This window comes from Carcharodon carcharias, chromosome 7, assembly GCF_017639515.1.
Source record: "Carcharodon carcharias isolate sCarCar2 chromosome 7, sCarCar2.pri, whole genome shotgun sequence".
Lineage (NCBI taxonomy): Eukaryota > Metazoa > Chordata > Chondrichthyes > Lamniformes > Lamnidae > Carcharodon > Carcharodon carcharias.
In genome coordinates, this window is record NC_054473.1 from 106909330 (window position 1) to 106924763 (window position 15434).

The window sequence follows — 15434 nt, forward strand, 5'->3', positions numbered from 1 at the left end:
TTTGGGTGTGTGTGTGTGTTTGGGTGTGTGTGTGTGTGTTTGGATGTGTTTGAGTGTGTGTGTGTGTGTATTTGCATGTGTCTATGTGTTTGCATGTGTTTGGGTGTGTGTGTGTGTGTGTTTGCTTGTGCGTGTGTGTTTGCATGTGTGTGTGTGTTTGGACATGTGTGTGTGTGTGTGTGTGTTTGGATGTGTGTGTGTTTGGATGTGTGTGTGTTTGGATTTGTGTGTTTTTTTGGATGTGTGTGTGTGTTTGGAGGTGTGTGTGTGTGTGTGTGTGTGTTTGGATGTGTGTGTGTGTGTGTTTGGATATGTGTGTGTGTGTGTGTGTGTGTGTGTGTGTGTGTGTGTGTGTGTGTGTGTGTGTGTGTGTAAAACTGGACAGAATTTCACCTTTGTTGGGAGGGCTGGCGGGGGTGGTTGGGAATCCGACCGCCTCCCGGGATCAAGGCCGGAAGGCGATTTCATGCTGGGTGGGCCAATTGAGGCCCACTGAGTGTGAAACATGAGTGGCAGTGCTTAACACTGCCTGTGTGGGTGGGGGGGAGGAGGGCAAGTGCGACCTTTGCACATGTTCATGAGTGCGCCCCTCAGAATCTCCCTGAGGCACAGAGCTGTCTCAAGGAGATGACGAATTTTAAAAAACATTGTAAAATGTAATAAAACATGTCCCCTCCTCTGACTCTGTCACATAAGCAGGGACATGTTATTAATTAAATTCTAAAACTTTCATTTTATTTTTATTTGCTTTCGGAACCCTCATTCTGCCCGTAGATGAGGTTTCCAAAAAAATTCAAAGGCCGCTTGGCCTTTTTGCCCGCCCGCCAACCGTTAGGTTGGACAGGCAGCAAAAAAATTAACTTAATTGACTCTTTAATGGCCTTAATAAGCCTTTTAATTGGTGGCGGGCGCACATTCGATTCCCACACGTGCCCGCAGCCTGAAATATCGAGCGACTGTGCGTTGATGTCTGGAAGGTCACCCGAGGTCAACGTGCGTCATTTCATGCTCAAGTGGGCTGAGGTGAAAATTCTGCCCCATGTGTGTGTCTGCCTGTGTGTTTGGCTGAGTGTGTAACACATTGTGCTCATCAAATTTAGGCAATTTAACTGGAGAATTGAAAATATTCCATTTCAGTAGCTCAGCGTCAGCATCAAGTAGAAGCAGCTCAATTGCACATTAAAAATCCTTCTACATGGCATCAGTTCTAAATGGGACTCCATCTGCATGAGAATAGTGTTTGACTAACCTTTTAGTTACTTGGTGTGAGAGAATATCTATCTCATTAAAGCTAAAGTCACACTAGTGATCTGCATTCAAATGTGATGCCTGGGTGGCAAAAGGAAGTTTGGCAACACTTTTTTCACAAAGACCGAGAAAGAGCCTCGAGTTCCAAAAAGTGGTTTAGCTTTGGGAAAGACCACAATAATTGTTCAAATGTGCCCTCTGCCTCTTCACATCTTCAGCCACTTGGAAAGATGTCACTGCAGCTTTCATCCGTACCCTACTAGGCAGGTTAGTGCCCCAGGCTGGCATACTTGACCCTTCTGAAGGAGTTATTTTCTTCATTACTATGGAATACTGCACTGAAACAACATTGCCGGAAACCTATTGTTAAGACCTGGTATGAAATATTCAGCATACTTCCTAACCTCAGTGTCAAATTCGAAATGTCAGACTTTATATCTGAGTTACATAAACATGTGGGTCTGGACTTGATGGTCCTGCAAATCGTCAGTCACCTTTAAATCGGGAATAAAACTTAGGCCATTGCTTTAAATTTGATATTAAACTCTGAACTGATCCCTTAAATCTTGTGCTGAGCACCCAGCTGGTTTAGCTCGCCATTGTCATATCTGACTCAGTGATATCAGACCACATCAAGCTTCGATTGGTCTCCCAGCTAGAAGAGAAAAGGCAGACTGCACCCAGTTTTCTGACATTAGTCCCCAAGATTTCCCAGAAAACATAGTCTGAGCCACTCTAGGCTGTAGAGCAACAAAAGCCAACTTGGGAATGTTACTCTTAAAGAGCTGTGCTCACTATTAAAGGGGATGGTTTGAGGAAGATGTATAAGATCCTGAGGGGACTTGACAGAGTGGATGCTGAAAGAATGTTTCCCCTTGTGGGGAGACTAGAGCTAGGAGACACAGTTTAAAAATAAGGGGTCTCCCATTTAAGACTGAAATGAGGAGAATTTGTCTCTCTCGGAAGGTCGTTACTCTGTGGAATTCTCTTCCATAGAGAATGGAGGAGGCTGGGTCATTGAATATATCCAAAGCTATGTTCAACGGATTTTTGATTCACAAGGGATTTAGGACAATTGGGACTGGCAGCAAAGTGGAGTTAAGGCTACAATCAAAGCAGCCATGATCTCAGTGAATGGCAGAGCATGCTCGAGGAGCTGAATGGTCTACTCCTGCTCCTAATTCCTGTTTTCTTGCGGGACCTAGACGGTTACCTGGTTGTTCACAGTGCGAAAATGGAGACAAGGGAGCAGTCAGACGACCTGCTACAGAAAGTGCAGAGAAGGGAGGGGTCTCAATTTAGGACTCATGACCATCCTCCATTAGGAGCACTGCTGGCAGCTGTATCAGGGAGAGGTGCCCACTGAGCAAAGACAGTTGCCCAGGAGCCTCAAGCCTGGCTTGAGATGAGGAAGGGATGTCCTGATGTTGGGAGAAAGATAGAGGTAACTGTAATCCTCCCTCTTGCCCCTGATATTCATTGCGGGGCCAAGTAACTGTGGCATGGTGGAACTGCCCCAAAGCACTGGACACAAAGCCCAGCCTCGTCTGTGTGTGTGTGTGTGTGTGTGTGTGTGTGTGTGTGTGCTCGTGTGTCTGTGTTTGCCTGTGTCTTTGTGTGTATGTGTGTGTGTGTGTGTCCTTGTGTGTGTGTGTGTGTGTGTGTTTGTGTGTGTGTTTGCCTGTGTGTCTTTGTATGTGTGTGTGGTGTGTGTGTGTTTGTGTGCATGTGTGCATGTGTGTGTGTGTGTGTGTACTCCCTCACTGTGTCCATGCTGCATACGCATTTGTCTTGAAGGTGGTGGCGATGCCAAGGAGCTGCCGAAGTGCCCAGGCTGAGGTGCTCTGTAGCTGCTGCTATTGCTGCTGCTGTTGTTGTTGTTGCTACTGTTGTTGTTGTTGCTGCTGCTGCTGTTGTTGTTGTTGTTGCTGCTGTTGCTGCTGCTGTTGCTGTTGCTGCTGCTGCTACTGTTGCTGTTGTTGCTGCTGTTGCTGTTACTGCTGCAGTTGCTGCTGTTGCTGCTGCTGCCGTTGTTGCTGTTGCTGCTGCCGTTGCTGCTGCTGTTGTTGCTGCCGTTGTTGCTGCTGCTGTTGCTGCTGCTGTTGTTGCTGCCGTTGTTGCTGTTGCTGCCGTTGTTGCTGCTGCCGTTGTTGCTGCCATTGTTGCTGCCGTTGTTGCTGCCGTTGTTGCTGCCGTTGTTGCTGTTGCTGCTGCTGTTGTTGCTGCCGTTGTTGCTGCCTTTGTTGCTGCCGTTGTTGCTGCTGCTGTTGTTGCTGCTATTGCTGCTGTTGTTGCTGCTGCTGTTGCTGCTGCTGCTGTTGTTGCTATTGTTGCTGCCGCTGTTGTTGTTGCCATTGTTGCTGTTGTTGCTGCTGCTGCTGTTGCTTTTGTTGTTGCTGCTGTTGTTGCTGCTGCTGTTGCTGTTGTTGCTGCCGTTGTTGCTGTTGCTGCTGTTGCTGCTGCTGTTGTTGCTGTCATTGCTGCCATTGCTGCTGCTGCTGTTGTTGCTATTGTTGCTGCCGTTGTTGCTGTTGCTGTTGTTGTTGCCATTGTTGCTGTTGTTGCTGCCGTTGTTGCTGTTGCTGCTGCTGCTGTTGTTGCTGCTGCTTGAGTGTAGGGCAGGGATGGATGGTATCTCAATGAGTTCACAGCTCCGGAGGTCTGGCCTGTAGGTGCCTTCAGTCACACACCAGTTGGATTGACTCTTAACTGCCCTCTGAGCAGGTTGAAAAAAACCCTCAGTTGTATTAAAACTGATACAAAATGCCCACCAGCATCTTCAGAGGGTAATTAGGACCCAGATCCCAAGAAAGAGTTAAAAAAATGTAAGCCATGGGGTTGACATGAAGAAAATTGAGGTCTAACAGGCACCACCTGTGATTCTTTGCACTAAAGGAAATCCAGAGCGAGAGTTGTGTGTTCTGGACATGGAAGAAGTCATGGTAATGTTGCCCTCTGCAAATATTGCATGAACTGCAGCCTGCCTGATGTGACAAATGCCTCCTGAAGCTACTTGGGAAGGTCTGGTGGCACTGAAAGCTCCATAGTGTAGGATCTCTCACTCCTGTGGGATGAACTGTCCCTCAGATTGGCCGGTGTACCGATCATTGGCTTCTGAGATCTGCTGTCAAAAAAGTCCTACCCCAGGACTTGATGGCCAAGGAAGCTGCGTTCATCATGCAGACAAACAGGTTGAATATCAGCCTGAAAGTCCTTCCAATGCAGGCCAGTGACGGGCAGTAAGAGTGGAAGAGATTCCTGGTCAGCCATGTGATGACAGAAAGGAAATTGGTGCCTTTACCATCACTATTTATAGCTCTGGACTACAACATGCATGTAAACAGTTATGTTGACATGGTAACTCGGTCTCTTTGGGGGCTGGTTGTCTCAGTTGGCTGGATGGCCGGCATCGATCAGATTGGTGCCAACAGCACAGGGTTAGATCTGTATGTAACCCCGTGCTGTACCTGTCCTGGGAGTGTTTGATGGGGACAATGTAGAGGGAGCTTCACTCTGTATCTAACCCCGTGTTGTACATGCCCTGGGAGTGTTTGATGGGACAGTGCAGAAGGAGCTTTACTCTGTATCTAACCCCGTGCTGTACCTGCCCTGGGAGTGTTGTATGGGTACCCTAGGTGTCTGTTGTGAAAATATTTTCATCATCACTACTGTCCCTCATCTCAGACAATGAAATTCAAGAAAAATCTCCACAGTTTTAAAGATGTGATTGAGGGCAGTGAGGAGAAGCCATTGAATCACTCTGTGACCCTTCCCTCTTTCCTCACCTATCCAGGTACACCTACGATGAATATAAGGAGACAGCTGATTGGTTGTTGGCTGCAATCAGGATTCGCCCTAAGGTAGCAGTGATCTGTGGATCTGGCCTTGGGGGACTTGCTGATCTGCTGAGTGACAAGACCATGATCCCATATGAGAAGATCCCACGCTTCCCAAAGTCTACAGGTCAGTAAGGGGCGGGCTTGACACTGTCAACAACACACGCTATAGTTCACCTCACTGTCAGCATGCTCGCCAAGTGCCTGCTCTGGTGCTGGAACCATGTGCATTATCCTGCAACTCCCCCACCCCCATGTACAGCACATCTCCCTGTGTACAGACCAACTCCTCCTGTGTACAGCACACCCCTCCTCCTGTGTACAGCACACCCCTCCTCCTGTGTACAGCACACCCCCTCTCCTGTGTACAGCACACCCCCCCTCCTGTGTACAGCACAACCCCCCCCCCCTCCTGTGTACAGCACACCCCCCATTCCTGTGTACAGCACACCATCCCCCCTCCTGTGTAGAGCACACCCCCCTCCTCTTGTGTGGAGCACACCCCCCTCCTCCTGTGTACATCACACCCCCCCCCCACTCCTGTGTACAGCACACCACCCCCTCCTGTGTACAGCACACACCCCTATGTATAGCACAGCTCCTTGTTTACAGCAAAGCCCACTCTGTACAGTAATCCCCCCTGCCCCACCCCATGTACAACAAGGCCTAGTGTAGGATGAATCAGCCTGAGTTACTCACTCTGTTGGTTCCTCTGAGTCTGAAGGTTAAAGACCTGCTCCATGGACTGGAGCACAGATACCAGACTGACATTCCCCATGTTGCTGCTCTTGCTGGAAGTGCTGTCCTTTGGATGAGGCATTAAACCAAGGCCCCACCTGAAGCCTAGTTGAACAGAAAAGGTTCCATGTCACTGCTCAATGAAAAACAGGAGAGTTCACCTGATGTCCTGGCCAATATCTATCCCTCATCTAACGTCATTAAAAAAGATTATCTGGGGGTCGGTTAACTCGTTGCTGTTTGTGGGATCTTGCTATTCACAAATTGGCAGCTGCGTTTGCTAAATTACAGCAGTGACTGCAATTCACATATCCCTGTAACAGGCTTTGGTACATCCTGAGATGGTGGTAGGATCTGTAGAAACACCAGTCCTGTCCTTCCATCGTTCACTGATCGCTCTGATGGCTGGATGGTCGTGGGGGATGAGGAATTGTCTTTGAACTTACCCCAAAATGAATCGGAAGAGGAAGAAAGAGAGAAAAAAAAATGAAGAGCAAAATGTGGTTGAAATGTCTTCTTTTCGTTGGGTGACCTGTGCAAAGAACTGTCCATAACCTGCAGCCTTGCTCAACTCTCACCTGATGCTGGTTAAGACCACCGTCTAGTTTGAGTGCCGACTGCGATTTGAAGGAGATGTGTTTGACTCGGATGCTATCCAATGATTACTCACTAAATATTTTTTTTGAAAAATATGCTTTATTCATAAAATATCTGGAAGAACATTCCAAACCATTTCAAAATCACCATAACAAAAGTACAATCAGATTCAACTTTTACACATGGATCACAAGGTGCATCAATACAATCAATGAATATTACAATCATTTCAATATGGTCAATGCAGACAATCAGACAAAGGTATTGGAGTTATCAACGTACATCATGTTGCACTCTGAGGTGCTTCAAAAAATTATAATACAATTAGTATTCACTGCATACATTCATTGTGAGCTGTACAGCCCGAGGGCCTCTCAACAGTTCCTAGGCCCTCGGTGCACTGTGGCAGAAAGGTCATAAACAGCGACCTTTCCCCATTGTGCCTTACTTGCTAAATCCTTTCAGTTCCAGGTCATGCAAGAAAGCTGGTCTTTGGAGAGCTCAATGGGAAGCAGTGCATCTGTATGCAAGGCCGTTTCCATTTCTACGAGGGTTACCCAGTTAATGAGGTATGTGTGTGTATTACTTCATACTACTGAGGGAGAGACTGGCTGGAGGGAGGGGTGGGGAGGCGCTTGGGGAGCAGGTGGGCGGGGAGAGATCAGAAAACACATCACAGGTGAAAATCATGGGAAGATTTGTCTCTGTGGTTGTTGGCGTGATCATTGGTGACTGAAGAAGCTAATTCTTAATCTGCAGTCTCTTGAGCAGTTGGGGCACCGGAGCTCCTAGTTTGGAAGGGCTCTGGATAAGCAGACTCTTCCCATTGTCTGCACCTTTCTTCAGCAGGCTCGTGTCTGTTTGCTTCAAACTTGTAGGCTGCTTTCCTGGGGTTACCATGTGCCAGCTGTCTCTGTTACCTGCCTCCTGCTCCAGCATCTGTTGGTCAATGTCAGCCAGAGTCTTTTCAGCTGGTCTTTGAAGTGTTTGCAAGGTGCACCTTGGTCTCACTTAACCAGTGCATAGTTCACCATAGTTCATTCCAGAGGAGGCCTTTTTTGAGGAGGTAACAGAAAAGGTTGATAAGGGAAATGCTGTTGATGTGGTGTATATGGATTTTCAAAAGGCATTTGATACAGTGCCACACAACAGACATGTGAGCAAGATTCTAGCTCATGGAATAAAAGGGAAAGTAGGCACTTAGATAAGAAATTGCCTGAGTGACAGGAAACAGACAGTTGTGATAAATGGTTGTTTTTCAGATTGGAGGAAGGTTTGTAGTGGAGTTCCCCAGGGGTCAGTGTTGGGACCCTTGCTCTTTCTAATATTTATTAATAACCTCGACTGTGGTGTTCAGGGCATGATTTCAAAATTTACAGATGATTTGAAGATTGAAAATGTTATCAATTGTGATGAGGATAGTCTTGAACTTCAAAAGGACATAGACATGTTAGTGGATTGGACAGACAAGTGGCAGATGAAGTTCAATACAGAGAAGTGTGAGGTGATTCATTTTGGCAGGAAGAATATGGAGAGACAGTATAAAATAAGGGGAGAAATTCTAAAGGAGGTGCAGGAACAGAGGGACCTCAGTGTATATGTACATAAGTCATTGAAAATGGCAGGGCATGTTGAGAGAGCAGTTAATAAAGCATATAGTATCTTAGGCTTTATCAATAGGGGCATTGAGTACATGACTAAAGAGGTCATGTTCTACTTGTATAAGACACTAGTTAGACCTCATCTGGGTCACTGTATCCAGTTCTGGGCACCATACTTGAGGAAGAATGTGAAGGCATTGGAGATAGTACAGAGGAGATCCACAAGAATGATTCCCAGGATAATGAACTATAACTATGTGGATAGATTGGAGAGGTGGGGACTGTTTTCCTTGGAGAAAAGAAGGTTGAGAGGAGACTTGTTAGAGGTATTCAAGATCCTGAGGGGTATGGATAGGGTAAATAGTGAGAAACTGTTCCCACTCAAGACAGCATCAAGAAATAGAGGGCACTGATTCAAAATAATTGACAAAAGGAGTAAAAGTCAGATGAGGGAATATTTTATCACCCAGAGGGTGATTGACTTTGGAACGAACTTCCTGAGAGGTGGTGGAGGCAGGTTCGATCGAGGTATTCAAAAGGGAATTGGATTGCTCTCTGCAAAGAAAGAATGTGCAAGGTAACGAGGATAAGGCAGGGGAGTGGGCCTACTTAGAATGCTCTTTCAGAAAAGGTGTGTGGACTCGATGGGCTGTATGGCCTCCTGCGCTGTAAAGGTTCTGGGATTCTGTGATATAGCAGTGCTTTAACAGAGTCCTCCATAACTGAGGCATGTCCTGCCCAGCACAATTGGCACTGTAAAAGAATTTATTCAATGCTAATCAGTTGGCTCTGTTGAGGACTTCATTGTTTGTGATGTCATCTGACCTTCACGATGGATTGAAGAGAGCAATAATGGAATCTCTCCAGCAGTCACATTTGTTTTCTGTTTAGAACTGATGACTTGGGCCCATACAAGAGGGTGGTGAAGACGATAGCTCTGCATACTTGAGTTCTAGTCAACACACTTTGCGAGGTGGCCAAAGGAGATATTAGCCTTGGACAGTCGACTTTGCCCTTGTCAACAGTGGCATTATTTGAGCTAACTCTGCCTCGAGAAACTATTGTACTGCATTAAGGTTGCTGCCATCAAACTTGATCTGCAGTGGATTGTAATTTCCTTGTGATCGTGGTTGGTACAGCACTTTCCCTCAGGCTAATAATAAGACCAGAGGCATTCACTGTATTGTCTCCTCCATGTGTGCCAGAAGGATGCAATCATCAGCAAACAGAAGCTCCATGATAAGCTGTTCTGTGGTTTTGCTATGTACCAATAGGTCATCACAGGTTGAAGAGACTGCCAATGGTTTGGAAGTGGATGGATACACCCTCTGCTAATCCTGCCTTTGCCTGTTGAAACATCAGACTGTATAAAATTGAGAAAAGGGTCAGTGTCAAAACACACCCTTGCTTAACACCATTGGAGATAGGGAAATTGTCTGAGAGGCTCCGTTCTGCCTGACCTCTCTGATCTTTGTGCCGTTGCTGGAGAATGATGAGGAACCTTGGAGGGCTCCCCAATTGAGGAAGTATCTTCTAAAGTCAGTCCGAGCTGACTGTATTGAATATGTTGGTGAAATCTACAAAAGCAGTATACAGGCCGGGTGTTGTCCTCTACACTTGTCCTGGGTCTGTCCCAGCACAAAAAAAAATTCATGTCTTCGCTCCCTTATTTCATCTGAATCTTCACTGACTTTCAAGGAGGGTTTCTTCAGCTATTGTCAGAACAAGTATATTTGGACGCATTCTGGCCAAGAATTCACCTGCCAGGAGAGTGAGGTGATACCACTGTGGTCAGACTTCTCTCCTTTGCTTTTGTAGAGGGAGATTATCACTGCAAAGGTCCTGAGGCATTGTCCCTTTCCCCCAGCATGCTGTAAGCAGATCTGTAAGCCCATCAAGGATCACATCTCCCCCTTTAAGACCTCGTCTGGAATCCCATCATATTCCAGGGGCTTAGTGTGATTTGAATTGTGCTGAAAGAGTCTTGATCTCTTTGTGGGCAGGTGGGTCATCCAGCTCAGACATCGCTTCCCTTACAGAGATCTTTGTGATGGATAGACCTGCACCAGCTGCTGGTCACCAAGCAAACCCTCAAGGTGTTCTGATCATCAGTGCAAGATAGACTCTTTATTAGGAGCAGGGTTGTGCCATCCAATTATGGTGATTTTTTTTATTCATTCATGGGATGTGGGTGTCGCTGTAGGCCAGTATTTATTGTCCATCCCTAATTGCCCTTGTTCAGAAGGCATTTTAAGTATCGGCCACATTGCTGTGGTGCTGGAGTCACATGTAGGCCAGACCAGGTAAGGACAGCAGATTTCCTTCCCTATAGGACTTTAGTGAACCAGATGGGTTTTTACAACAATCAGCAATGGTCATCATCAGAATTTTAAGTTTATGGATTCAAATTTCACCATCTGCTGTGGTAGGATTCAAACCCGGGTCACCAGAGCATTACCCCGGGTCTCTGGAATACTTGTCCAGTGACAATGGACAGACCACTATGCCACTGCCTCCCTCAACCTATTGGATGCTGATCCGATGGTGCCTGTACCTGGTAGGAAGGTCCATGCACAGATCTGAAGCTTTGTAGGAGGATCGCATATCTCCCATACCTGCATACATTTGTATCTCCTCAGCGAACACTGTCCAGCATTGTTTTGGATGAGTCAGAGGTTGGTTTGCAGAAGCTGGAGGCTTCCCTATTTTTGTCGCCTGGTCATCGGGATGTGTAAGTAATCTATTGTGGCAGGAGTGCTTCTTTTGGAAAATCTCTTGGATTTCCATCAAACTAGTCTTGGTTTCTTGTGGCTGAGAAGCCAACCACTTCTGCAGTTGTTTCTTGTATAATGGATTTTAACTGTTTGTGCAGCTGTGCTGGGTTAATATCACTGCTCGGAGTCAGATCACTGCGGAATCTGTTCTCACACTTCCTTGGAAAACTGCTTTTCCTTCTGGTAGAAGGACTCACGTAGTTTGCTTGTTTGTGGCCTTGTTTGATGAGCTTATCCTTGGAGTCAACCTTCAGTAAAGGGTGTGCAGGTCACCACATAGAAGCCTTTTTTGGTTATTATATTGGCTTATAGGATAAGAAGAGATATGTTGATAATGGTGGCAAACTAGTTGTCCTACATTGGTAGATGTAAGGACATGAGTTTATCTGAAAAACCAATGGGGAGGTTCTGAAGCCTGCTGGGAATAGAGTTCTTCATCATCAGTCCAACAACTGAAAGATTTTGTTCACCTTTATACTTTTCTGATCAGAAAAAGGTAAAACCTGTTCCGTGCTCCACGAAATGAACCTCAGTGAGTGCTGCGATGTCAATGTCCAGCTCTCTGACTATGAGTGTGGAACATCTTTCAGGGTGTCTGTCTGTGGTCATCTGAATTCAACATTGTGCAGATATTCCGGGACACAAGTTTCTACACATTTTGTCCTTTCTTTTTGTTTTTGGTTTTGTAACTTCTCTCTTTCACACCTCTGGAGGAGATGCCCATTGGCTGTGGTAAGCCAAGAAGGTGAGTTGAGACAAAGGCCTAGTGAAGGTCCATCTCCATCAGAAGCAAGCAGTGCTGTCCCTAGAGAAGTCTAAGGCTCCCTAGAGGAGTCCACTTGGTTGCTCAGGGTGCTGCCAGATGTTGATGGTGTCTCAGCTCTCCAGTCAAATGACCCATACTACAGAGCAGCCTACACGCAGGGTTGCAGCTGCAGCCTACCAGCAGGGTTGCAGCTGCAGCCTACCAGCAGGGTTGCAGCTGCAGCCTGCATGCAGGTTGCAGCTGGAGCCTGCACGCAGGGTTGCAGCTGGAGCCTGCACGCAGGGTTGCAGCTGGAGCCTGCACGCAGGGTTGCAGCTGGAGCCTGCACGCAGGGTTGCAGCTGGAGCCTGCACGCAGGGTTGCAGCTGGAGCCTGCACGCAGGGTTGCAGCTGGAGCCTGCACGCAGGGTTGCAGCTGGAGCCTGCACGCAGGGTTGCAGCTGGAGCCTGCACGCAGGGTTGCAGCTGCAGCCTGCAGTGCCATCTTGCAGCTGCTGGTTTTTGCCTCACCCCAATGGCTAAAGTACTTTTTCTTTTCTCCCCACCTGCACTAGGTCGGTTTGAGTGAAACTCAGCCAGCACAGACTAATCCCACTCTTTAGGCTAACTCTTTCTCCACAGTGGCCCAGCCAGCTGAGATGGCCGCAGGACCCACTAAGCTGTAGGTGTCATGTCAGTGTGTCTTCCCAGTCTTTTGCTCGAGGTAGAGAGCTTACTCATCCAGGGTTTCCAGCCGTCAGTTCCTTTGTAAATAAGCCAGCGCTCTTCGGATATGGAAAGTCACTTTGCTGAATCATCTACATGGTCGTGGAACCCATCAATGACCTCCCCTGGCCCTCCAAGACAGTCTGAGTGCTGCCCTCTAGCTGTAAGCTGACTGGGTTTTCAGGTGGAGAACTCCTGGCATCTGAAACACTTGTTCACATCCAAAAATCCCCTGAATTGAGCAGTAAACTCCCTCAGTAAACCCCCTCCTTGATACTAAACCCCCTCAATAAATCCCCACCTCGATACTAAATCCCCTCAATAAATCCCCACCTCGATACAAAACCCTCTCAATAAACCCCACCTCGTTACAAAAGCCCCTCAATAAACCCCCAACTCGATACTAAACCCCCTCAATAGACCCCCAACTCGATATTAAACCCCCTCAATAGACCCCTACCTTGATACTAAATCCCCTCAATAAATCCCCACCTCAACACAAAACTCCCTCAATAAACCCCCACCTTGATACAAAACCCCCTCAATAAACCCCCACCTCAACATAAAACTTCGTCAATAAACCCCCTCCTCAGCAGTAAACCCCCCTCAATCAACCCCCACCTCAGCAATAAACCTTCTCAATAAACCCCACCTTGATACAAAACCCCTTGAATAAACCTGCACCTCAGCAATAAAACCACTTAATAAATCCCCATGTCAACACAAAACCCCCTTAAATAACCCCCACCTCAACACAAAGCCCCTTCAATAAACCCTCACCTCGGTACAAAACCCCCTCAATAGACCTCCACCTCAGAAATAAAACCTCTCAAGAAACCCCACCTCATCAACAGAATATCTCGGCAAACAGCCCCCACCCAGCCCCGTGACCCCAGGGACAGGAATTGGCCCAATCCAGAGCAGGGCCTTCATGCTCTCTGTAGCATGGCCTCACCTGTGGCCTCTCTGCGACTCCACAGTGAGACCATCAGATTTGGCCTGAACTAGGAGGGACATTCCCCTCAGGCCCTCCACAGAGCTGGACAGGATTCTGTCCAGTGCCACAATGGTCCCATTGCTTGTCCTAGTTGAGAGTGTAAACCTTCACCTGCCTCCGGTATCAGCAATGGCCCACATTACAGTGAAGTGTTACATTAATAGAGTCATTAGTTACGCTCACAGCTTCCATATCCACTAGGTATGTGGTGCAAGAACAACAGATGGCCTCATTACTGACAGAAATTCAGCAACAATAAATTGTACTTTAGGCTTGCGGCATATCAGGCTTGCAGCGTAACTAGGACAGTAAAGGAAGCTGTGATGTTCATATGTCTCCATTTTTCTGTCATCATACAGTTTCCACTTTTATGATGAACTTTAGCTCTTTCAGCGCTGCTGCCTCACTTCATACTTGCCAACCACGGGCCACAGGCCAGGTTCTCTGGACATGCCTTCCCTGTGGCAACAGCCTCTTTAAAATCCAGATCCTAGCTACAAACTGGTGAGAGGCAAGCTCAGGACAGATAGCTGGAAGGACTGCAAGTGCCCAGTGTTCCCTACTGGCAAGATTGCATGGACAGACCTCCCACCCACCCAGATTACCAGGGCCGATACTGGACTAGTGTCCGAGTCTAGGTCCATTCAAGTACCTTGGGTAGGCTCCTGGTAGTTTTAGCAGCTCAGCTGCGCTTGGTGGCAGTGAGAGGGTAAGGAGTGGATTGGGGTGTGGGGTGATGTAGGGGAGGCATAGAGGAGGGTACAGGAGGGGAAAACAGTGGCTATTGTAGGAATATGGTGCCTACAGTAGCCCCTAGGATTAAGAAACCTCCCAGATAGAAACTATCTCCAGGGATATTCTGCAGTCAAGTGGATGTGTTACAGATCATCCTCTCTGTCAATCCCTGCCATGGCCCATTCAAACATTAGTCTTCCATTTTGTAACCCCCTAGCAACACCAGACCCTTAAATAAAAGCAAAATACTGTGATTGCTGGAAATCTGACATAGTAACAGAAGATACTGGAAACACACAGGTCTGGTAGCACCTGTGGAGAAAGAAACAGAGATAACAGAGTCAAATATGACTCTACTTCAGAATAGTTCTTCAGTTCTTATAACACTATTTTTATAACATTAGACCTTTGTTCTGAGTTATATCCAACCTCAGAGAGGTGGTAACAGCAGGAACTTTTACACTGCAGACTCATTCATAGATTCACAGAACCTCACAGCACAGAAGGAGGCCATTCAGCCCATTGTGTCTCTGCTGGCTCTCTGAAAGAGTTATCCTTGTTATTTGTTAGAATCCGGTTAGGGACCAGTTCTTCTTGTTTAAAATGGACAAAGTTTGAAATCCCAGTAACTCACTAGGAGAATAAAGCCACACGATCCTATGGTTTTAAACAAACAAAATAAACTTTACTGTACAATGTCAGCAAAGTAAAACAATCTACAATATATACTTTATACTCTAACATCCAGAAATAACATGAGGTAAATATGGATTAACAGGAAAACTGTGGTTGAGCACACCATACTGAACATTAAATGGCAGATGTGAGCAAGGCAGATCCCAAGGATTTCCCAGGAACCCACCCAGACTTCAGTGTTCAGTGACCACAATGAGTCACACAATCTTGATAAAACATTATCTTCCTCAGGAGGGACTTCAACTCTATACTTTCAAAGATCTAGCCTCTGAATTCCCACAAAAGCCACTCAGAATCAGATTGCCTCAATGTATGCTCACCTCTTGATGGTTCAATCTCCTCTCCTGAGACTGCATTCCATGAGATTCTCAAAGCTCCAATTCCACCTTTAATTACTAGCGCAATTCCAACTCTTTCGCAGACTGCTAGCTTCACTAAGCCGGCAATGTCCTTGGGTTTCTCTGAACTACAGTTTCCCAGCTGCAACAAGCTATAAATGGCTCCCAGGGCTTCTTCTGAGCCCCAACCATCTCCAGCATGGGAGCAGCGACCTTCCGCCACCACCTCTGCTTCCCAAGAATTTTCCTGAACACTAACTGCACCAAATAGCTCCCAGAGCTTCTCTGTTGTAGCTGGGGTCCCAACTGCATGCGACTCCCTCCCTAAAAAACACACAGATAAATTGAAATTAGAGAATTTCTTAAGCTCCACCCATCCCCATGACAGTATAGCCTTTCAGGG

At 46.8% G+C, this 15434-nt stretch overlaps 1 protein-coding gene across 1 annotated transcript in view; it reads left to right on the plus strand.

Annotated features, from left to right (window-relative positions):
* Nucleotides 1-2482: 2482 nt before the first annotated feature.
* Nucleotides 2483-15434, plus strand: part of pnp6 (purine nucleoside phosphorylase 6) — a 49363-nt gene continuing 36411 nt past the window's right edge. The window contains exons 1-3 of the mRNA XM_041192267.1: nt 2483-2499; nt 5042-5211; nt 6885-6988. Of these exons, the coding sequence (XP_041048201.1) occupies nt 2483-2499; nt 5042-5211; nt 6885-6988 (291 nt within the window). The remainder of the gene's footprint in view (nt 2500-5041; nt 5212-6884; nt 6989-15434) is intronic.